The sequence below is a fragment of the Hyperolius riggenbachi genome, chromosome 4, assembly GCF_040937935.1.
Source record: "Hyperolius riggenbachi isolate aHypRig1 chromosome 4, aHypRig1.pri, whole genome shotgun sequence".
In the NCBI taxonomy this organism is placed as follows: Eukaryota; Metazoa; Chordata; class Amphibia; order Anura; family Hyperoliidae; genus Hyperolius; species Hyperolius riggenbachi.
Window position 1 is genome coordinate 18,857,037 of NC_090649.1, and position 24,922 is coordinate 18,881,958.

General features: G+C 42.1%; 1 protein-coding gene across 1 annotated transcript in view; it reads left to right on the forward strand.

Moving 5' to 3' along the window:
• The window catches only part of LOC137571038 (vomeronasal type-2 receptor 26-like), a 42,224-nt gene extending 31,361 nt beyond the window's left edge, over positions 1-10,863 (forward strand). The window contains exon 5 of the mRNA XM_068279730.1: positions 9,959-10,863. Within this exon, the coding sequence (XP_068135831.1) occupies positions 9,959-10,863 (905 nt within the window). The remainder of the gene's footprint in view (positions 1-9,958) is intronic.
• Positions 10,864-24,922: the final 14,059 nt, after the last annotated feature.

Genomic DNA, 24,922 nt, shown 5'->3' on the forward strand with positions numbered 1-24,922 from the left:
AAAGGCCCTGTAAACTTCTAGTATCTGCTGGGAGATTAGTACTGAGAAGAGGTAAAATGCTGAGACGGTTCTTTTGACAGAACCCAGACCAGCTAACAAGTTGTCCCGAGTGCCAATCCAGGACTGGGTTGTGTCGTCTCAAACTGGGCAAACCTAGTACTAATGGAGTAGAGGGCACATTCAGCAGGAAGAAAATGATTCTTTACGAATGTAAAGCCCCAACTTTGAGGTGCAATTCTGGGGTTACAGCCATGGGAGAAGCTAACTGTAAGGGTGAGTCATCAATGGCTGTAATTTGTATGTGTATGCACAAGAAAAAGAGTTGACTCTTGGGTGCATGTGAGGTAGAAAATTCCGTACTTTATTATAACACTAAATAATAATAATAAAAAGCATTAGAGCATCAATAACCACATACAATGACATATAACATAAACATATTAAAAAATGGAGGCAAGGAAAGTGCTGTGCATAATGGGAAATAAATGGAGAAGGGCCTGCAGTCCCCAAACTCCACAGGACCAAATGACCCAAGGCCTGTATTGACAAAAGGCTTGTTGAGACCTGCTTCAATATGGCGTCTGGACCTGATGGCAGGTATATATATATCAGATAATGCAATTCAACCAGCCCAGCAGGCTAATAACACTTTTGAGCTGAACACAAGGCTCCCAAGCTAGGCAGTTCATGAATGATTCCCACTCGCAGAATCTCCAAAAGTAGCAGAAGCCAATGGGGAGTCCAGTTCAGTGCAGCATGCTGGAGCAAGCAATAGATTTAGCATATTAGCATGGTAAGCAGAAGCAAGTTCATTATTAAGCCAGCATTTTATATTGCTTAAACATAGTTCATAACTTCAGTGCAAGCGATATTGCCAGACATAGGTTACCCGTCCTGGGATGAAGTCAGGTCATGTAGTTTGAAGTGATGACACAAAAAGCACAAAAGGCGCTTGAGAGTCCGTCCTAGCACAGCAACAATCAAACCTCCATATAGGGGGGAGGCCTGTAGCTCGACATGTTTCGCTGCTATAAACAAAGCAGCCTCATCAGGAGCAAGCGAACCCCGAGGAAAAATGGTAGATACTGGATAGTGAACAACTCACCCTTAAATCCATTACAGCTCCGTGAAAATCCACCTCCCAAAACGCCGCCGTCAGGTCACACCCACCTCCGTAAAGCACGTCTTCCGTGCTCAGTCATTGGCTGACGCTCGGTGACAGTGCTGTGCGTGCCAGCGCCAGGAAGAAGTCCAAGCGTGCGCTCCACGCTGTGCACACGCCTCCAGACCATCCCAGGGGCGGCATTCCGCACATTGGAGGAGGCAGAAATCCATACACGGCGGCAGGGGGCGGAATCCGGAAAAAACACACACACAATGAAACACACATATATATAGACCCTACCAACCCACCAATCTATAATGTTGCATTACATATAGTCCAAATGCTGGCAAACCGTCACTCCAACGCCAGAATAACTGAACAAAACAGCAAGGGGAGGCCAGCAAGTGACTACAACAGAGAAGGAAAAGAGGGGATGTTGGCCAAACAACAAATAATACAAGATAAATGGGGATATAGACAGGTACAGGGCCACGTAAAAATGGACTCTTAAAGGCACAAGTGCAGACACGCACACCTATGCTAGAACCTAGGGGCATGTAAATCAGCAGGAGGAAAGGGCACACCAGGGCACGAAGGTAAGCACAAATACAGGTACATAGGCATAACCAGGAACATGACAGTGAAAAATAAACCCGCGCAATTACCGACAGTGGACCGCACGGTCCCACTATCTCGGCAAAAACGCACGATAATTGACGCTATCATTTAAACCCATTCCCTTGGTAGCATTAAGGTTATATATCCAACGCGACTCCAATTGGAGTAGCTTTTGATCTATGTCTCCTCCCCTGTTTTGTCTATGGATTCTATCCAGACCCACAAAATGTACGAAACTAGGATCTCCTCTGTGATCCAAGTTTACATGACGTGAGATGGGGGATTTGAAATTACAGCATCCAATATCACCAATGTGATCTTTAATTCGCTCTTTAAACGCTCTATGCGTCTTGCCGATATAGAAACGGCCACACCTGCAAAATAGCAAATAAATTACACAAGTGGTGTTGCAGTTGACAAAATGGCGCAAAACCCAGCGTCTCCCGCCAGGCAGGACTACCTCAGAACCGACCAGTAAATACCGACAGTACACACAGCCTCCACAACTAAAGGTCCCTCTAGTCGTGCAGTGTTGGAATCGAGATTTGCGTACAAAATGGCTAGACGTTATGTTTTCCTTTATCGTTCTGGCACGTCTAAAGGTTAACTGTGGCCTGGCCGACACGAATTCCTTTGCCAAGGCATCCCCATGTAGGATATGCCAATGGCGTCGGAGTATACGGTCCAACTGGTCTACCTGGTCGTTGTACCTGGTGACCAGTCGCACCTCACCCCCAGAGTCTATTCTACATTCCCCAGTGGAATGTTTTTTGTTCCTAATCAGCTGACCACGATCTGAAGATTTAGCCCGTTTGTAGGCCTTTTTAAGCCATCTATCTTTATAACCTTTTGCCCGAAACCGATCACGTAAAAGTTTAGCTTCTTTTTCAAAAACGTCATCCTCCGTGCAGTTCCTTCGAAGGCGGAGGTACTGCCCGGTCGGTATTCCCCGTATGACATGTTCAGGATGTGAGCTATCTGCTCTTAGGAAAGCATTGGTCGCAGTACTTTTCCTATACAATTGGGTAGTAATATAACCGTCCTTGTTGATATTAATGCGAATATCCAAAAATGGAATTGTCTCTTTATTGAACTCAAAAGTAAATTTCAGATTGCGGTCATTTTGATTAAGCAAAGCTACGAATTCTTTTAATAGATCCTCGCCCCCTAGGATCTATTAAAAGAATTCGTAGCTTTGCTTAATCAAAATGACCGCAATCTGAAATTTACTTTTGAGTTCTATAAAGAGACAATTCCATTTTTGGATATTCGCATTAATATCAACAAGGACGGTTATATTACTACCCAATTGTATAGGAAAAGTACTGCGACCAATGCTTTCCTAAGAGCAGATAGCTCACATCCTGAACATGTCATACGGGGAATACCGACCGGGCAGTACCTCCGCCTTCGAAGGAACTGCACGGAGGATGACGTTTTTGAAAAAGAAGCTAAACTTTTACGTGATCGGTTTCGGGCAAAAGGTTATAAAGATAGATGGCTTAAAAAGGCCTACAAACGGGCTAAATCTTCAGATCGTGGTCAGCTGATTAGGAACAAAAAACATTCCACTGGGGAATGTAGAATAGACTCTGGGGGTGAGGTGCGACTGGTCACCAGGTACAACGACCAGGTAGACCAGTTGGACCGTATACTCCGACGCCATTGGCATATCCTACATGGGGATGCCTTGGCAAAGGAATTCGTGTCGGCCAGGCCACAGTTAACCTTTAGACGTGCCAGAACGATAAAGGAAAACATAACGTCTAGCCATTTTGTACGCAAATCTCGATTCCAACACTGCACGACTAGAGGGACCTTTAGTTGTGGAGGCTGTGTGTACTGTCGGTATTTACTGGTCGGTTCTGAGGTAGTCCTGCCTGGCGGGAGACGCTGAGTTTTGCGCCATTTTGTCAACTGCAACACCACTTGTGTAATTTATTTGCTATTTTGCAGGTGTGGCCGTTTCTATGTTGGCAAGACGCATAGAGCGTTTAAAGAGCGAATTAAAGATCACATTGGTGATATTGGATGCTGTAATTTCAAATCCCCCATCTCACGTCATGTAAACTTGGATCACAGAGGAGATCCTAGTTTCGTACATTTTGTGGGTCTGGATAGAATCCATAGACAAAACAGGGGAGGAGACATAGATCAAAAGCTACTCCAATTGGAGTCGCGTTGGATATATAACCTTAATGCTACCAAGGGAATGGGTTTAAATGATAGCGTCAATTATCGTGCGTTTTTGCCGAGATAGTGGGACCGTGCGGTCCACTGTCGGTAATTGCGCGGGTTTATTTTTCACTGTCATGTTCCTGGTTATGCCTATGTACCTGTATTTGTGCTTACCTTCGTGCCCTGGTGTGCCCTTTCCTCCTGCTGATTTACATGCCCCTAGGTTCTAGCATAGGTGTGCGTGTCTGCACTTGTGCCTTTAAGAGTCCATTTTTACGTGGCCCTGTACCTGTCTATATCCCCATTTATCTTGTATTATTTGTTGTTTGGCCAACATCCCCTCTTTTCCTTCTCTGTTGTAGTCACTTGCTGGCCTCCCCTTGCTGTTTTGTTCAGTTATTCTGGCGTTGGAGTGACGGTTTGCCAGCATTTGGACTATATGTAATGCAACATTATAGATTGGTGGGTTGGTAGGGTCTATATATATGTGTGTTTCATTGTGTGTGTGTTTTTTCCGGATTCCGCCCCCTGCCGCCGTGTATGGATTTCTGCCTCCTCCAATGTGCGGAATGCCGCCCCTGGGATGGTCTGGAGGCGTGTGCACAGCGTGGAGCGCACGCTTGGACTTCTTCCTGGCGCTGGCACGCACAGCACTGTCACCGAGCGTCAGCCAATGACTGAGCACGGAAGACGTGCTTTACGGAGGTGGGTGTGACCTGACGGCGGCGTTTTGGGAGGTGGATTTTCACGGAGCTGTAATGGATTTAAGGGTGAGTTGTTCACTATCCAGTATCTACCATTTTTCCTCGGGGTTCGCTTGCTCCTGATGAGGCTGCTTTGTTTATAGCAGCGAAACATGTCGAGCTACAGGCCTCCCCCCTATATGGAGGTTTGATTGTTGCTGTGCTAGGACGGACTCTCAAGCGCCTTTTGTGCTTTTTGTGTCATCACTTCAAACTACATGACCTGACTTCATCCCAGGACGGGTAACCTATGTCTGGCAATATCGCTTGCACTGAAGTTATGAACTATGTTTAAGCAATATAAAATGCTGGCTTAATAATGAACTTGCTTCTGCTTACCATGCTAATATGCTAAATCTATTGCTTGCTCCAGCATGCTGCACTGAACTGGACTCCCCATTGGCTTCTGCTACTTTTGGAGATTCTGCGAGTGGGAATCATTCATGAACTGCCTAGCTTGGGAGCCTTGTGTTCAGCTCAAAAGTGTTATTAGCCTGCTGGGCTGGTTGAATTGCATTATCTGATATATATATACCTGCCATCAGGTCCAGACGCCATATTGAAGCAGGTCTCAACAAGCCTTTTGTCAATACAGGCCTTGGGTCATTTGGTCCTGTGGAGTTTGGGGACTGCAGCCCCTTCTCCATTTATTTCCCATTATGCACAGCACTTTCCTTGCCTCCATTTTTTAATATGTTTATGTTATATGTCATTGTATGTGGTTATTGATGCTCTAATGCTTTTTATTATTATTATTTAGTGTTATAATAAAGTACGGAATTTTCTACCTCACATGCACCCAAGAGTCAACTCTTTTTCTTGTGCATACACATTGTCTAATGTTGACATGGTGCATGTGAGATGTCTATAAGGGCCTAATTCTCTTTCTCTTTTTAAGTTTAAAGGGGTATTCTGCCTACCTTATTAAAGCAATTACTTTTCACGGCTGTAATTTGTAGTGGACTACATAAGGGTAGTGATGGGATGTTTAATTGTTTGGCCAGAGATACATCCAAGAAATTCCCTGCAGCCCCACTGTCAATAAAAGCTTGCCCTGTTATCCCCTTCTCCTGCCAATCAAGACAAAAAGGTAACAAAAATCATTGTTCTTTAAGAGGAATTACCTGCCCGCGTAGGTGAACTTCCTGAAATCCACCTAGGCACTGGAGTTTCCCGACTTCTTCTCGGGACAGGTACGGACCATATGACCGGCACCTCTGCAGTTAAGACACAGGCGCTGGGATCTTCTCTGTGTCTTTTCGGCCGAAGAGAGTTTGGAAGACCTGATTTGCATGGGTTCTTCCATTGCCACAGGAGGGATTGTGGTACCAGTGACTATCGGACTGACATTTCCAGCTACAGATTGTTCCAGACATCTTTGACGTAGCCGACGATCCACCCTGATAGCTAGAGTAATGGCTTCGTCAAGTGACAGAGGTGGTGGATAATTAACTAAATGATCCTTGACTGTCTCTGTCAGCCCAAAAATGAATTAATCCAGTAGGGCAGGATACTAACCACCTTCTGAATTCTGAGGCGTAAATTTCAGCTGTATTTTTTCCCTGCTTCAGACCCCTAATTTTATGTGAAGCAGTGGCGGTGACATCTGGGTTAGAATACAACACGCTCATGGCCTTAAAGAACTCCTCTACAGAGGAAAGAGCTGGATGTCCCAGCGGGAGACTGAAAGCCCATGCTTGTGGATCTCCCTGCAACAAGGAAATGACCAGGGCCACCTTTTGAGTTTCAGTTCCCGAGGCTCTGGGCCTTACAAAGAAATACACCATACATGAGTTCATGAAGTTACTGAAAGCACTATGATCCCCTGAAAACTTTTCTGGAAGGGGGAGTTTAGGCTCTGGCGCTTGAATTAATGGAGGAGGTGCTGCTGGCTCCTCAGGAGGTGCGGGTGGAGCATTATCATCAGCCTCATGATTTACATCAACAGCCACAGTACATGTGCCAGAGGGGTCACCATATCAGTGAGACCCTTGACCACCTCTGTCAATTGGTCTATCTGTTGCCGTAGATCCTCCATATATAATTATATTTTGGGCCTGTTATAATGTAACGGTCGTCTGACCGTGACGTCACAAATGACACTACTTTACTGCCCTAGTAATGCAGGGGCAGTAGAGAGTTAAGACTCCCTGAGAGTGTATTATTGTATACAGCAGAGTACGGGATTCAGGTCGTGGGCACTCACACAATATATGAAACAATGATGATACAGGAGGATAGTCAGATTTTACGCCAGGTCATACACAATATATCATAACAGGTTTGCTAGGATGAGACAGGCGGATAGTCGAGAGTTCAGGCTGGGTCATACACAGATTATCAATAACAGGATTGCTAGGATAAGGCAAATGGACAGTCAAGAGTTCAGGCTGGGTCATGCACAGATTATCAATAACAGGATTGCTGGGATGAGGCAAACAAATAGTCTAGAGATCAGGCCGGGTCATACACAGATATCAATAACAGGATTGTAGGATAAGGCATACGGATAGTCAGGAGATCAGGCCGGATCATGCACAGATATCACTAACAGGATTGTAGGATAAGGCAAACGGATAGTCTAATATTCAAGCCGGGTCACACACAAATATCAGTACAATACAATGTTTTGTGCAACTACAGTCACTAGAGCCTAGTAGCGGCAAAGCTCATGCTATAAACAGGCGTGGAGCCATGTACCGGAAGGTGTTTATATGCACACCGGCCGCGTCACTTCCGGTACGCCTGCCGCCTGGTCGCATGTGGAGGACGCGTACTCTGATGCGTCTGTCCTGTGTGACCCCTGGAATGCACGCGCCTGCGGAGAGCTGCCGGAGGAGACGCCGTTGGATGCAAGCCGGAAGTGCCTGGATCTTCGCAGGCGCGCGGACCAGGTAGTATCATTACAATATTAACATCTTCTAATGAGCTTTTCTGAACTGTGTGTATGTGTCTGAAACACAGAGAGCTCCTTTCGACTTGTTACACTGTGTTTACACACATTGTAACAACATTGGAATGTAAACAAAGATACTGTTATCTCTAGTTTGGATGCGGATTGAAGCTGAATAGCAGGACAAAGTGCTTTTGTTTAACCATTTCAGGGATGTTTTGCTAAAAAAAAATCTGGGATAGTAGCTTTCAAGCTATGAGGAATCTTTTAGAGCAAAGTCGAAATTTATAATGTGAAGATATCACCTAGTGGGCTCTTTTACACTACCTGTGATTCCGATTTGCAATTTTACATGCAATTCAGACTGCTGCGTTTTGGATGCGATTGAGCTCTACTATAATGAGTATAGTAGCCTGACCCCACCTGCTCCAAATCCATTAGTAAAGCTGATCTTCCAAAGAACCAATGAAGATGATTTCAAACATACTTAAATGTTAGCACTAATGTATGCAAATTGTTTAAAGCAAATAAAAAGCAAACCTAAAAAGTCTCTGGATGCTATAGATCGTCCTGCTCCTCTCTCCATGAACTCGGTTCACTGCTGTCCCCTTTGAAATTCCAAATCTTCGGGAGTATTCAGAGGGTTTTGGAAGCACTTGTGTCCTTAAAGGGAAGGTCCAAGCAAAAAAAAAAAATTAGTTTCTCTTACCTGGGGCTTCTACCAGCCCCATGTAGCCATCCTGTGCCCTCGTAGTCACTCACTGCTGCTCCAGTCCCCCGCTGGCAGCTTTCTGACCTCGGAGGTCAGGGCCACATTGCGTACATTTTTACGCATTCCAGCTAGTGCAGGAACAAAAATTTACGCGTTGCACCACTAACGCGTAAAAATGTATGCGTTAATGTTCCTGCACTAGCGGGAATGTGTAAAAATGTACGCAATTTGGCCCTGACCTCCGAGGTCAGAAAGCTGCCAGCGGGGGACTGGAGCAGCAGTGAGTGACTACGAGGGCACAGGATGGCTGCATGGGGCTGGTAGAAGCCCCAGGTAAGTGAAACTCATTTTTTTTTTTTTGCTTGAACCTTCCCTTTAAAGCGGACCTGAGATAAAAAACTGACTATAACAAGTAACTTGTCTATATATCTTATCTAAAGTTTATATAGTTTACACAGCAAATATAGCTGCAAACAGCTTTAATAGAAAATGATTATTTCTTCCTGTGATACAATGACAGCAGCCATGTTGTATGTAAACATTACACAGAGGCAGGCTTATCTGTATCTTGATCACTAAAACTGTGAAAAAAAACCTAATCCCACCTCCTCCCTCCTCCCCTCTGCCTCTGAAATCAATGGCTAGTAACACCACCTCCTCCTCCTCCTCCTCCTGCCCAGACTGAGCTCCCATGAGCCCTTGCTACTGCCAAAGCTCTCTGAAAACCTGTGGGCGTGGTTTATTTAGTTTATAGGGAATTAGAGTATTAAAACAAAAAAGTATTTGGCTTGAGGAATGCCCTATAAACAATAGGAAAGGAACACACTTATGCAATGAGTAAAAATTCACCTCGGATCCACTTTAAGTGCTTTTACAGATGGGTGTTTTTTTTTGTGTGTGTTTGTGTCTAATTTTCTTTTTAGGTTCGCTTTAGTATTACTTTTAGTGTTTTATGCAAACATGTACACACATTCTGTGTTTTCAGACCTGAGACACACTATGAGTGGCAAAATCGCCACAATCATGATTTTATAAAATCGTAATCTTGGCGATTTTGCTCAGATTTTACAGTGATTTTAATGCATGGGAGTGGGTTTTTTTTATTTTTTTATTCTGTTTTAAGTCGACAGTGATGACTGTCAGAAAATTGTTCACGGTGTGTGTCAGACCTAAGTCAGCCAATAGCACACAAGGGGCTTAATTCACAAAAGGGTGCTAAGTGTTAGCACGCCTGTGAAAAGCCCCTTAGCGCACGCAAAGTACCTTTGCGCGCACTAATGTTCGGACAAAAATTATCGCTCACAAAAAGTAAGTCGGTGCACTGAAAATGTCGCACAGTGCACACAAAAAGTCGCATCGCCCGCGTGCATAAGCTCTTTTGCCCGCGGGCGATGCGACTTTTCGCGCGCACGATGCGAAGATTCACACGCACCGGTGCGACGTTACCAGTGCACCGACTTAGCGCAAATTTTTGTGCACGATAACTTCTTAGCGTCCTTGTTTGGACGTCTTAAGCCTTAAGACGTCCTACCTGACTTAGCGCCGGTTAGTGAATCGAGGCCAATATAGGCAACACATACAATGTCTGTATAACGCACTTTAAGTCTAATAGGTTAGAACGTTTGATAGAATTTGCCTATTAAAGCAATGCAAATGTTAGTGAATATGCCCATTATGTGATAACTCTAGGATGTGTCACTTCTATACAGATATGGAAAAATGCATGAGATGCACAGAAGATCACTGGCCCAATGAAGTAAGAGACACCTGCATTCCAAGACCAGTTGAGTTTTTATCCTATGGAGATGGACTGGCCGTGTGTTTTCTTGTGTTTTCTCTCTTCTTCTGTTTTTTAGCAGGTGTTGTGTTAGCGATATTCATCACCCACAAAGACACTGCAATAATAAAAGCCAATAACCAGAACCTCAGCTTCATCCTCCTCCTCTCGCTGGTCTTCTCCTTTCTGTGTCCTCTGCTGTTCATTGGACATCCCACCAAGATTTCCTGTCTCCTCCGACAAGTGACCTTTGGAAATATCTTTACCCTGGCCGTCTCTTCCATCTTAGCCAAAACAGTCACCGTTCTCTTGGCCTTTAATACCATCAAACCAAACAGAAGAAGAAGTAGCATGTTAGGAAAATATTTCCCTGCTTTTTTCCTGATCCTTGGCTCTTTTGGACAGTCAGTGATATGTGTCTTCTGGTTAAACTTCTCTCCACCATTCCCAGAATATAACTCCCATGTGGAGGTTGGCAAGATTATATTACAGTGTAACGAGGGTTCTGTCACTGCTTTCTATACTGTGATTGGCTACATGGGATGTCTGGCAATGATAAGCTTCATTGTAGCATTTTTAGCCAGAAACCTTCCAGATACCTTCAATGAAGCTCAGTACATCACATTCAGCATGCTAGTCTTCTGCAGTGTTTGGATTGCGTTCATACCAGCCTATCTCAGCACCAAAGGGAAATACATGGTGGCTGTGGAGGTCTTCTCCATCTTGGCCTCCAGTGCTGGACTCCTGAGCTGCATCTTCATCCCCAAATGCTACATCATCCTGATGAGACCAAAGCTGAACACTAAGACTGGTGTAACGGTCAGAAGAACATTATAAATAAATAAGCTGGAATTGTGCACTGAGTAAATAAATGCCTAAATACAGTGCTGCCCAAAATTATTCATACCCCTGCCAAGTGTTGACTTAAAGTTACTTTGATTCAACCAGCAAGTACATTTTTGATGGGAAATGACATAGATAGATGTCGTTGAGCAAAAGTGTCCAGTTCAAAATTATTCATACCCTTCTCAATAATCAATAGAAAAGCCTCAATTGGCTATTACAGCAATCAAACACTTCCTATAATTGCAGACCAGCTTTTTGCATGTCCCCACAGGTATTTTTGCCCATTCATCTTTAGCAATGAGCTCCAAATCTTTCAGGTTGGAGGATCTTCTTGCCATCACCCTGATCTTTAGCTCCCTCCACATATTCTCAATTGGATTCAAGTCAGGACTCTGGCTGGGCCTCTCTAAAACGTTAATGTTGTCTGCTAAACATATCTTCACCATTTTTGCTGTGTGTTTTGGGTCATTGTCATGCTGAAATGTCCACTGGTGGCCAAGGCCAAGTTTCTCTGCAGATTGCCTGATATTGTCATTGAGAATACTCATGCATTGCACTTTTTTCATGGTGCCTTTTACTGTGATTAGGTTCCCTGATCCACTGGCTAGAAAACACCCCCAAAGCATTAGGTTCCCACCACGTTTGACAGTGGGGATGGTGTTCTCTGGGTTGAAGTCTTCTCCTTTTTTTGCCAAATGAAGGAGCCACATTGTGACCAAGCAATTCAATTTTTGTTTCATCTGACCATAACACAGAAGACCAGAAGTCTTCTTTTTTGTCCAGATGAGCATTTGCAAAGGCCAAGTGAGCTTTTGTGTGCCTTATCTTGGGAAGTAGCGTCCTTCTTGGTCTGCATCCATGGAACCCAGCCGTGTGCAGTGTCCGTTGGATTGTTTGCCTTGAGAAATTGCCAGCAGCAGAGCCCAGATTCACCAGAATGGCCTCTCTCACTATCCTCCTGGTCAGCACAGGTGTCTTTTTTGGCTTCCAATCACACCCTCTGAGAATGTCCACAGTGTGGAAAATGTATTTTTTAATAATACTTTGCACTGTAGCCACTGGAACTTGAACACGTTTAGAAATGGCCTTGTAGCCCTTTCCTGACTTGTGAGCAACCACAATACACAGCCGCAGGTCCTCACTGAGCTGCTTTGCCTTAGCCATGACTGTTCACAAACTAACATTAAATGAATGTAGGTATGCAAACCTTCCAACACAGCAGAGAACAATGAACATGTGGGTGCTACAGTCAGTAAACCAGACCTACTTGAGGTCTTACAAAATCATAAATATACAAGAAATGACCGGCACACCAAGCTGTTGTATTGCTTAAATCTTGTATTGTATAATATGATCACAAAAAACACAGATTTGTCACAAAATACAATGGGCTGTGGACAGCAGATCACAGCCCAGTAAGTGTGTACAATGATAGTGGTTACAATGATAGTACAAAGCTGAACAACAAAGGCAAGTACAATCCGTGGATCATTACATGTAGAACATACAATCACTGCATCAAGCTAGCAGCAGCTAGAAAACGTGCAGGGAGCATGTGCAAGGAGCAAACACTGAATCTAATCTGACTAGTGACACAATAAGCTCTGGCAGCGTTCAAATAATCATGCAGTGATCGTCAGAAGGAATGTCCATATTTACCCTTTGGACATTCCTTCTGACGATCACTGCATGATTGTTTGATCGCTGCCAGAGCTTATTGTGTCACTAGTCAGATTAGATTCAGTGTTTGCTCCTTGCACATGCTCCCTGCACGTTTTCTAGCTGCTGCTAGCTTGATGCAGTGATTGTATGTTCTACATGTAATGATCCACGGATTGTACTTGCCTTTGTTGTTCAGCTTTGTACTATCATTGTAACCACTATCATTGTACACACTTACTGGGCTGTGATCTGCTGTCCACAGCCCATTGTATTTTGTGACAAATCTGTGTTTTTGTGATCACATTATACAATACAAGATTTAAGCAATACAACACCTTTTTGCGACGGTCATTTCTTGTATATTTATGTTCACAAACTAACTGCAGAGAGCTGCTGTTTTTCACCTGTTGAGTTGATTAAAACAGCTGTTCCTAACTAATCAGGGTAATTATGATACTTTAGAACAGCTTGGACTATTTGGAATGGTATATAACTTTGAATTTTCCCACAGATTGTGACAGTTTGTGAAGGGTATGAATAATTTTGGACTGGACACTTTCAGCTCAAGTGTAAATAAAAGCTGAGAAATGTTTTTATTTCACAATAATGCCTCTTGTATATCGTTGCATTAAAGGGGAACTTCAGCCTAAACAAACATACTGTCATCAAGTTACATTAGTTATGTTAATTAGAATAGATAATAGGTAATATAATCTCTTACCCACCCTGTTTTAATAGAACAGGCAAATGTTTGTGATTCATGGGGGCTGCCATCTTTGTCATGGGGGCAGTCATCTTTTTGGTTGAAAGGAGGTGACAGGGAGCAGTAGACACAGTTCCAACTGTCCTGTGTCCTGATAACCCCTCCCAGCTGCACACGTTAGGCTTTAAATGTCAAATTCAAAATGTAAAAAAAAAATTGCACCAAAACAGCAGAACGAGAACAACAACATCAGAAATCCCATCATGCTTTGCACAGCATCAGGTGAAAAAAGCCCGGGCAGTTTTCTTCTGTGCAGCTAAAAATGAGGCTTGGATAAGAGAAAGAAAGTTCTGATGCTGTGAAACTGTTGAAGAAACACCAAGCCTTTTCAGTGCTGCTGAGTCGATTTTTAGTCCGGAGGTTCACTTTAATCTTTTGGGATAACTTTAAGTCAAAATTTGCCAGTGGTATGAATAGATATGGGCAGCACTGTACGTAAACAGATTAGTTACTTGCTACTAAATTTACAATTCTTATTGAACTGATTTATGTTTTATAAGCAAACAAAAATATTTAAGAGGTCCCTATGTTATTAATTGCAGCATATATTACAAGTGTTTAGGACCCCCTATGCTAGTGTGATTATTCTAAAGCTATACAATCAAAACAAATGTTAAATGTTCATCATTATTGTTTGCTTCTGGCTATGGGGTGGAATTTTCAAGAGCAGTTTTAGGCAGTGAAAAAAAGAAATCAATGTGCACAAACTTTTTGGTGATTATTTTGTGTACATATTTACATAGTTATTTGTGGTCAAAAAAAGACATACGTCCATCGAGTGTAAATAAAAAATAGAGATTGGTAAAAAGGGCCTGTCGATTTAGCCATTATTCTAATATTGAGGTTATTATGGCTGGTAAGATAAGAGCCAGGAAATGCTGATAATAGAACCTCGAAAATGTACCAATATCCTACTATTTCCAATACCACATAGTAGAATATCCATAATGTTACCAATATTCTGTTATCCTCCACTGTAACCTAATGCTCACACTAACCCTCCCCTACTCCTAACAGTAACCTTCCCTCTATATAACAACAATAACAATAACATTTCTGTAGCGCTTTTCTCCCATAGGACTCAAAGCGCTTAGGCTCTCTCAGATTCAGTGATTGGCAGTAGGGTGAAGTATTCACACAACAAAAATTATACTTCTGCAAATGCCAAACTGAACAGGTGGGGTTTCAGTCTGGATTTAAACACATCCAGATATGGAGCTGTCCTGATCTGCTGAGGTAGGGAGTTCCATAATGTAGGGGCAGCATGACAGAAGGCTCTGGGACCAAAAGTTTTCAGGTGACTCTGGGTATGACTAGATTATTAGAACCTGTGGATCTGAGATTGCAGGGTTTGCTAGGCAGCTGCTACATTTCTTTCATGTATCCAGGGCCCAGATTATTCAGTGATTTAATTGTCAGTAGGCCGATCTTGAATAGGACCCTCCATTTTATAGGTAGCCAGTGAGGGGAGTGCAGGACTGGCGTTATGTGGCAGTGACTGGGGTTGGTTGGTTAACAGTCTGGCAGCAGTGTTCTGTATCAGCTGTAGGCGGTACAAGTCCTTGTGTAGAAGGCTTGTGTAGAAAGCATTGCAGAAGTCCAGTTGGGATGTAATGAAGGCATAGACTAAGGTTGGCAGATCTTCTGGGGGGGTGAGGTGCTTGATTTTTGTGATGTTCTTCAGGTGAAAATAGGATGATTTCACCACAGCAGAGATGTGAGTTCTAAAGTTTAGATCAATTAGAACTCCCAGGCTACGCACATGATCAGAGCTGCGTAGATCCGTGCCTCCTATTCCCAGTGGTGAAGACTGCAAGTTAAGTTGTTTTGTTGTCATGTGCTGCCCAACGATCAGGAGGACTTCAGTTTTGTCTACATTTAGTCACAGCCAGTTGTCACTCATCCATTGCTGTGGTTAGGCTAAACAGGCATTTATAGTAGGAGTTGGGTCTGTCACACCAGGCTTGAATTATAATGCCTACAGAGGCTCTAAGTTTGGTCAGACCATCACAATATCCATTTCTCCATTACAAAACCAGTTTCAAAACGACAAGCAAAAGATCTCACAAAACACCTTTTTTTTTTGTCCACCCCGGCATGTTCAGAACAACCTAAATCTGGATGGACTAACAGAACGCAGCCTAGACCTGGACTCCATGGTCCATAAATAACTGCGGTGTATCATTGCTGCTGACACTATTGCTCCCTTATGCATCAAACGTTCCACACCATTACCTCATGCACGATGGTTCGACAACCTATTAAAGGAACTAAAGAGGGACGCAGCCTGAAAGGACAACGGCACAAACATCAGTGCTCAAATGAAAAACACTCCTTAAGGGCCCATTCCCACTACAAGCACTTTTCTGAGCGCCTTGTGATTAGAGCTTTTTAAAAATCGCTTTCATTAAACTCGCAGTAAAAATCACGTAAAAATCACCACGCTTTTGCGATCGTGTATGTGAAAATTGCAGCGATTTTTAGAGCGATTTTAATGAAAGTGAATGGGAGTGATTTTCAAAAAGCGCTAATCAATCACAAAGCGCTCAGAAAAGCGCTTATAGTGTGGATGGGCCCTTTTTCTTTATTTTAAGCGGAATATAACCCTGCATTTAAACTTTGCTCTAAAACATTATTTACAGTATATTATATGCAACCAGCATTTTTTTTTTTTTTTACTAGATCAGCATTGGAAGGGTTACACAGGGCTTTTAAGTTTCTTTAGATTTCTGCAGACGCATCCGAAGCTGAAAGATACATTTTGTTTACATAAATGTATCTAAGTCTTGAATGTGACTCACTCTCTCTGACTGAGCTGGAGGACAGCCAAAGTGTGTAACATTCAACACTTAGATACATTTATGTAAACAAAATGTAACTATCTGAGCTTCGGATGCATCTGCAGAAATCTCCAGGAACTTTAAAGCACTGTGTAACCCTTCCAATGCTGGTCTATTAAAAAAAAAATGCTGGTTGCATATAATATAATGTAAATAATGTTTTAGAGCAAAGTTGAAATGCAGGGTTATATTCCGCTTTAAAGAATTACCAGGCAATACTCAACAAGAAAAAATCCTACTTTCTATCACAGGAATTTGCAAAAGCAGCCAGTAAACCTGCCCAGCTATTCCGCACAGTTGACAGTCTATGCAATCCATTGTACCTAATATCACATCCACAAAGGACCTATGTGAGAAATGTGCCCTTTTCTGTACAAAATCTCATCTATTCGGTCTGCTATTAAATCCATAACGCCGAAAACCTACACAGAGCCTCATAATCACTATTAACCAGTTCCCCACCACAGGTTATTTGCCACTAAAAACCAGAGCAATTGTCACACATCACACTCCTCCCATTCATTTGCCAATAACTTTATTGCTGCTTATCACACCAAAATAATATATATAGTTTTGTTTGTTTTTCGGCACAACTTAGGCTTTCTTTGGGCAGTACTTTTTGCTAAAAATTATGGGGGCGGGTCAAATAGTACCATGTGCTCGCCACTCCGGACGAGAGCAAATACCCGATCTTCGCCAAATACTGCTCGCCGGCAAAGCGTTCGGGCCTTCTCTAAAATACAGGTGTATTTTTCCGTTTTATTTTTTTTTCGTACTATATCAATAATTACAAGCCCTAATTTACAAAAATAATAATGATATACCCTAATGACATAAAACAGAGTCTCTAAAGTAACTATTTATGGATTTTTTTAATGTTTTTAATCAGTGTTTTACTTTGATAATTATAGGGGAAATGTATGTTTCTCTTCTGGGGGGAGGTTTTCATCCATCTCCTCCAAGATTGCAAGGCATAAGAACAGCTTCTTCCCCTCAACTGTCAACTCACTTCATGCACCCTTCCCCCCCCTCCCCCCTATGCTGTTACTGACAATCATGTTTGCACTGCTGAACTTTTCACATAGTAGTGGTTAGTTTCTGTGGTAAATGCTATGTTTGTGTATTATGCTACTGATTTCTCTGTATGTGAAGCAGTGTTTTATATTTGTCTCCTTTTCTGCTCTTAACCACTTCAGCCTACAGCTCATTTTAACTTAAAGGATACCCGAAGTGACATGTGACATGATGGGATAGACATGTGTATGTACAGTGCCTAACAAACAAATACCTAGGCTGTGTTATTTTTTTTTTTCTTGCCCTGCCTGAAAGAGGTAAATATTAGGTATGTAAGTGGCTGACTCAGTCCTGACTCAGACAGGAAGTGACTACAGTGTGACCCTCACTGATAAGAAATTCCCCTTTTTATCTCTTTCCTGCTGTCAGAAGCCATTTTCTGCTAGGAAAGTGTTTTATAGTTGGAATTTCTTATCAGTGAGGGTCACACTGTAGTCACTTCCTGTCTGAGTCAGGACTGAGTCAGCCACTTACATACCTGATATGTAACTTTTTCAGGCAGAGAAAGACAAAAAGGAACACTGCCTAGTTATTTGTGTGCTAGGCACTGTACATACACATGTCTATCTCATCATGTCACATGTCACTTCGGGTATCCTTTAACACCAAAAGCCATGTTTACCTGTCAGCACTCCTTCCATTCATTTGGCCATAACTTTATCCCTGATTCTCACACACGAATGATCTATATCTATTTTTTTTTTTTTTTTGCCACAAATTAGGCTTTTTGTTGGCAATACTTGTTTTCAGTTATTACTTTATTGTCTATGCATTTTATAGGCAAAACAAGAAAAGAAAAAAAAAGGAAGATAAAATATTCTAGTTCTCAAATTCCATCCTCTATAGTTTTAAAATAAGCAATGATACTACAATAAAAAAAAACATTTTATTTGCCCATTAATCCTGGTTATCAAAACATTTACATTACATTCATAGTACAATGTATGGTGGCAATATAATATTTGGAAGTATTGGTGTATTTTTCATTTTTCTTTTCTGTTCGTGTCCTGGCAATTGCAAGCCCTTAGGTAACTGAAATAACAGTAATGTAATAGGCAACTAGTAATAATATTAGGCAACTAATAATGTGTGTATATATATAGTGATATATATATATATATATATATATATATATATGCGCAAAAAAAGTGGGATCAGCGCATCACCAGGCCGCCTCTGAATGGCCTCTGCTCAGAGATGCGCTGAGCCCCCCCAGAAACTGCAAACGCACCTTGAACCCAACCAGAGGCTCTGCATATACACCAAAGGAAAACTATTAAGTGGGAGCAGCTGACCAGAAATAAATCAATCAAACATAGCAAAGAAATGAACAGCGCTACTTAAAAACAGATGAGTGCTTACCTGCAAAAAAGTGCACACCCCACTCATGGGATTCAAATACACAATGAGCATACACATGACCTGTCTACCACTTGGAGGATGTTAGTTTCACTAACAATTTGCAATTTGTTAGGTACTTGTCCCTCCCACTGTCGAAGAAGTCTTTCCTCCATGTTTTTAAGTAGCGCTGCTCAGCTCTTTACTATGTTTTAATTTATTTCCGGCCAGCTGCTCCCACTTAACAGTTTTGCTTTGGTGTATATGCAGAGCCTCTGTTTGGTTCAAGGTGCGTTTGCAGTCCCTGGGGGGGCTCAGCGCATCTCTGAGTTGAGGCCAATCGGTGGCGGCCTGGTGATGCGCTGATCCCACTTTTTTTTTTTCTACGCAATTTTCAATTTTACTTGATAGCGCGCCCAGGCTATGCATATGCATAGGTATAATTTAGTTAGTGTTAGGTCCCCTCCCATGGAGGAAAGACTTCTACGACAGTGGGAGGGACGAGTACCTAACAAGTTGCATGCAAGCTGTTAGAGGAAACCAACATCCTCCAAGCGGTAGACAGGTCATGTGTGTGCTCAGTGTGTACTTTATCCCATTAGTGGGGCTTGCACACTTTTGCAGGTAAGCATTCATCTGTTTTTAAGTAGCGCTGCTCAGCTCTTTACTATGTTTTAATTTATTTCCGGCCAGCTGCTCCCACTTAACAGTTTTGCTTTTGGTGTATATGCAGAGCCTCTGTTTGGTTCAAGGTGCGTTTGCAGTCCCTGGGGGGGCTCAGCGCATCTCTGAGTTGAGGCCAATCGGTGGCGGCCTGGTGATGCGCTGATCCCACTTTTTTTTTTCTACGCAATTTTCAATTTTACTTGATAGCGCGCCCAGGCTATGCATATGCATAGGTATAATTTAGTTAGTGTTAGGTCCCCTCCCATGGAGGAAAGACTTCTACGACAGTGGGAGGGACGAGTACCTAACAAGTTGCATGCAAGCTGTTAGAGGAAACCAACATCCTCCAAGCGGTAGACAGGTCATGTGTGTGCTCAGTGTGTACTTTATCCCATTAGTGGGGCTTGCACACGTTTGCAGGTAAGCATTCATCTGTTTTTAAGTAGCGCTGCTCAGCTCTTTACTATGTTTTAATTTATTTCCGGCCAGCTGCTCCCACTTAACAGTTTTGCTTTTGGTGTATATGCAGAGCCTCTGTTTGGTTCAAGGTGCGTTTGCAGTCCCTGGGGGGGCTCAGCGCATCTCTGAGTTGAGGCCAATCGGTGGCGGCCTGGTGATGCGCTGATCCCACTTTTTTTTTCTACGCAATTTTCAATTTTACTTGATAGCGCGCCCAGGCTATGCATATGCATAGGTATAATTTAGTTAGTGTTAGGTCCCCTCCCATGGAGGAAAGACTTCTACGACAGTGGGAGGGACGAGTACCTAACAAGTTGCATGCAAGCTGTTAGAGGAAACCAACATCCTCCAAGCGGTAGACAGGTCATGTGTGTGCTCAGTGTGTACTTTATCCCATTAGTGGGGCTTGCACACTTTTGCAGGTAAGCATTCATCTGTTTTTAAGTAGCGCTGCTCAGCTCTTTACTAGAATTTAGTTAGTGTTAGGTCCCCTCCCATGGAGGAAAGACTTCTTCGACAGTGGGAGGGACAAGTACCTAACAAATTGCAAATTGTTAGTGAAACGAACATCCTCCAAGTGGTAGACAGGTCATGTGTATGCTCATTGTGTATTTGAATCCCATGAGTGGGGTGTGCACTTTTTTGCAGGTAAGCACTCATCTGTTTTTAAGTAGCGCTGTTCATTTCTTTGCTATGTTTGATTGATTTATTTCTGGTCAGCTGCTCCCACTTAATAGTTTTCCTTTGGTGTATATGCAGAGCCTCTGGTTGGGTTCAAGGTGCGTTTGCAGTTTCTGGGGGGGCTCAGCGCATCTCTGAGCAGAGGCCATTCAGAGGCGGCCTGGTGATGCGCTGATCCCACTTTTTTTGCGCAATTCTCAATTTTACTGGTAGCGCGCCCAGGCTATGCATATGCATAGGTAGAATTTAGTTAGTGTTAGGTCCCCTCCCATGGAGGAAAGACTTCTTCGACAGTGGGAGGGACAAGTACCTAACAAATTGCAAATTGTTAGTGAAACTAACATCCTCCAAGTGGTAGACAGGTCATGTGTATGCTCATTGTGTATTTGAATCCCATGAGTGGGGTGTGCACTTTTTTGCAGGTAAGCACTCATCTGTTTATAAGTAGCGCTGTTCATATATATATATATATATATATATATATATATATATATATATATATATATATATATATATATATATATATATATATATATAGTGATTATTTGCTAGCTGGGGTGGGGGGAGGGTTTTTTGGAAAGGATTCATTGTATTATTTTTATTAATAAAAATGTTTGGTGTGTGCAATTTTTTCACCACTAGATGGCACTAGAAACTCTAGCCTGTTTTTTTTTTAACTTTACTTTTAACTTTGCGTCTTTATGAATTGACATGGCCCCTGATCGAGGTCATGTCCATTCACTACAGACACTGCGATTGGTTCAGGGAACCCTCAGTTCCCTTACCTAATCGCCGCTACAGAAACGCCGCCGGGTAATAGTAGGGGTCGCGCACACTCGCCACCATAACATTGGATGAGAATACGCATCCAGATCCAGTTCTGTCTATCTGGACAACTATAGTTGTTTTTTTCGCACAGCCTTTTATGAATTGACCCCTATGTGGATCACACATCTCTCACCGAGAGCAAACCATTTCTGTCCATACAATAGTTAATTGCTTTGGATTCTTGCAGAACTATTTTGGTGTACATTATTCTAGTAGTTTGACAGGTGTATGTTCTCTGTTCTACGTTAGTGATTTGTTTGTACTGATGTCATGTTTTTATGCTTTTTTGACTAAAAATAAATAAATAATTGGACTGCTTGCTGCACATTTTTGCACCACGCATGCATTAAAATTGCACACAACATTGTGAAAATTCACATAGGTAAAAGCACAAGCAACATTTTAAATTGCTGTGGAAATGGGGCCTAAAGCTTTTGTCCCCTTTGGGGCATTGCAACAGTGGATTGCAGTGGAGGGTTAAAGTAGCATTTCATATGTTATGTGAAGCATACAGTACATGAAAGGTAAGCTTCACTGCAACTGCAAATAAGCACATTGGTTTCAATCCACTAAGGGCGCTGACACACCAAAAAGCGTTTTGAGGGTCGTTTTTATTAAAAAAAACAAAAACACAAAAACACGATTGTGGCTATTTTGCCGTGATTTTATTGTAAGCCAATAGAGGAGTTTAAATCGAAAACGCCTTTTTCTGTGTCAGGGTTTTTCAGAATCCACTTAGATTTTTACATATGCAGTGATAGTTTGGTAATTTGCATAGCAATTCGCTAAAATTTTTACCCCAAGTGGAATTTAACCACTTCACCCCGCAGGCTATTTTACCCTTCCCACTAAGAACTAATATAATTGGTTCGTTTTAAAATAAACAATGCTACTGTAGGTGAAACACACATATTTGTATTTGCCGATTTGTCCTGGCTATCACAACATTTAAATTATGCCCCTAGTGCAATGTATGGCAACAACATGCGGTCTTTGGAAATTAAGGTTTTATTTCTGTCGTGTTTTTGTACCCTATCAATATTTACAAACCCTTATTTGCTAAATTAACAGTAATATACCCTCAATATAATATATTCTCACGTTTTTTAATATGTGTGTTATATACATAATAAAAACTTGAGTCCCAAAGTAACTATTCATGTTTTTTTTTTTTTTTTAAATGTTGGCTTTTTTTTTGCATGTGTTATTTTGGTATCTATGGGGGAGGAACAGGAGACACATGGGTTAATAGATATGGGGGGGGGGGGGGTATGCTGTAATGTATGAATGTAATTTTTATTTCTGTTCAATAGATGTGCTTTACAGGATTAACCGTGTTTTTTTATCTTTTAACTTTCATTTTAATGAAGATGTCTCCTGATTAGATCCATGTTTGTTCATTTCGTTTTAAAAGAGCTTTATTGAAAAATAAATCAACATGTTGACAGTCAGAAAATTGCATATACAATCAAGTAACTAAACCTGTTTGTGACATAAACAAGTGAAAACATCAACTGATATTTCAGTCATAATATCAAAATAGTATTATAAAACACTAAAATGCATGTCAGTCAGGTTTGGAGAGTACCCCCGTGAGACTAAGTAATCTACAAGATAAGTATAGCAACCCCCAAGTTAAAAAAAATGTTATAATACATTTCGTCTAGAGTATATTTAGTACTGCACATTCAAAGCACCACCATTTTAATTTTTTTGACCTATGGAGGATGCACGTGAAATGAGTCTTGTGTAATAAAATGCTGAGTGAATTCTAGAGGGCTTTCCCAAATTCAAAGTTCAATGCCCGAGGCCATATCAACACTGTCAGCCACATCAAGATAGGGTTGCCAGGGTTTTGTAAAATGATGTTCAGTATCAGATAAGCAAGCATTGATTTTCATCTGTATGCTATGTGGATTTTGACGAAGGCTACTATATGTTGTATCAACTTACGGGTGGCCATTGTTTTGGTTTAAAGAGACTCAGATGAGTCATGTTGCCATTTTTTTAGTTACCTGGGGCTTCCTTCAGCCCCATAAGCATGGATGTGTCCCTCGCAGTCCTCCTTAGCGCCTTCGTTGAGCTGCAATCTTCTCCGGTAAGCGGCTCAGTGACGTCAGCGGGGGGCCTGAGCTGCGTATCGGGGGTTGATTGAGGCTGGAGGATTCTGTGAGGACTGCGGAAGGACTGCGAGGGACGCATCCATGTTTATGGAGGAAGCCCCGGGTAAGTAAAAAAACGGCAACATGATTAATCTCTGAGTCTCTTTAAGTCTCAGGAGGAAGACCTTACCATCTTTATATATTGTGGTCTTGAATATTCGAGAGAGAAATTTGGCAGTTTTCTGCCATATATGGGAGGCTTTGAGACATTTCCACCAGATATGCAACATTGTACCAGGCAGTAAGCACCTTCTAAGGCCTAGTGCACACCGATGTGGAAACGCTTGGGTAATGTATTTCAGTGGGCTGGTGCACACCAGAGCGGATACTCCCGGGCTGCAGCATTTTTTGGATTTCGGAGGCATTTCTGCCTCCAATGTTAAGTATAGGAAAAACGCAAAACGCTTGATAAAACGCCAGATCAGAGCGGTTTTCCAGGCGTTTTTGTTACAGTAGCTGTTCAGTAACAGCTTTACTGTAACAATATCTGTTATCTGCTACACAAACAAAACGCTACACAAAACCGCAAAACGCTAGCAAAACACTTCATAATAAGAAAAAAACGCTTCAAAAACCGCTGGCGTTTTGCGGATCTGCTAGCGGTTTTTGGTGTGCACTAGGCCTAAAGCAGGATTTAGAAACATGATAGTAAATTCTATGAAGAATGGAAGGAACCCAATAGCTTCAACTCCATCGCAGTAGTCTACCAGATACCCTTTTGTGACCGTGACCAAACACTGAGATCACTGGGCCATCTGAATATCCAGGTCCTACTCCCACCTATGTATAATAGTCTATAATTCCCCAGGGGCTGGTTAAAGGACACCCAAGCCGAAAACAAACAAATGAAATAAAACGATTGTATCATCTTCTTTTTCCTAAAAATGACTTTTTAAGATATTCCAGTTTTCTTTTTTGTTTAAATATACTTTGTAAGTTTTAACTGTTTTATTGTTTTGCGCAATTACACATTTATTGACGTATGCCAGAGCTAAAATCTATGAACTAGTGATCCTTTTTATCTCTTTCCTGCTCTCAGAAGCCATTTTCTGCTAAGAAAGTGTTTTCTAGTTGGAATTTCGTATCAGTGAGGGTCACACCGTAGTCACTTCCTGTCAGGACTGAGTCAGCCACTTACATACCTGAAATGTAACTCTTTCAGGCAGAGAAAGAAAAAAAAAGAACACAGCATAGTTATTTGTGTGCTAGGCACTGTACATACACATGTCTATCTCATCATGTCACCTCGGGTATCCTTTAAAAAAACCCTTATAGCCAAAAGATAACACCCTTCCTCAGTGAGTCCTGGCCACATATCTGTTTGTAAACTGAGGGTAGACAGTCACCTCCTATTGTGGAAGTGGAAGATCTGGATTGTTCTGAAATGTTCAGATGGTGGAGGTGTAGTAAATGCTGCCTGTGTTAGCTATTGTCCACTATTCAAAAGGTTGTGGAACTTCTGGACAGGGAGAAGGCCTCTGTTTTTCCATCACACAAAACCCAAAGGATCAGCTCCGATAGGAAAGTCGGATTCGTGAAAAGCTCTGTCAATGGGGAAAGAGTGGTCTGAAGTCTAT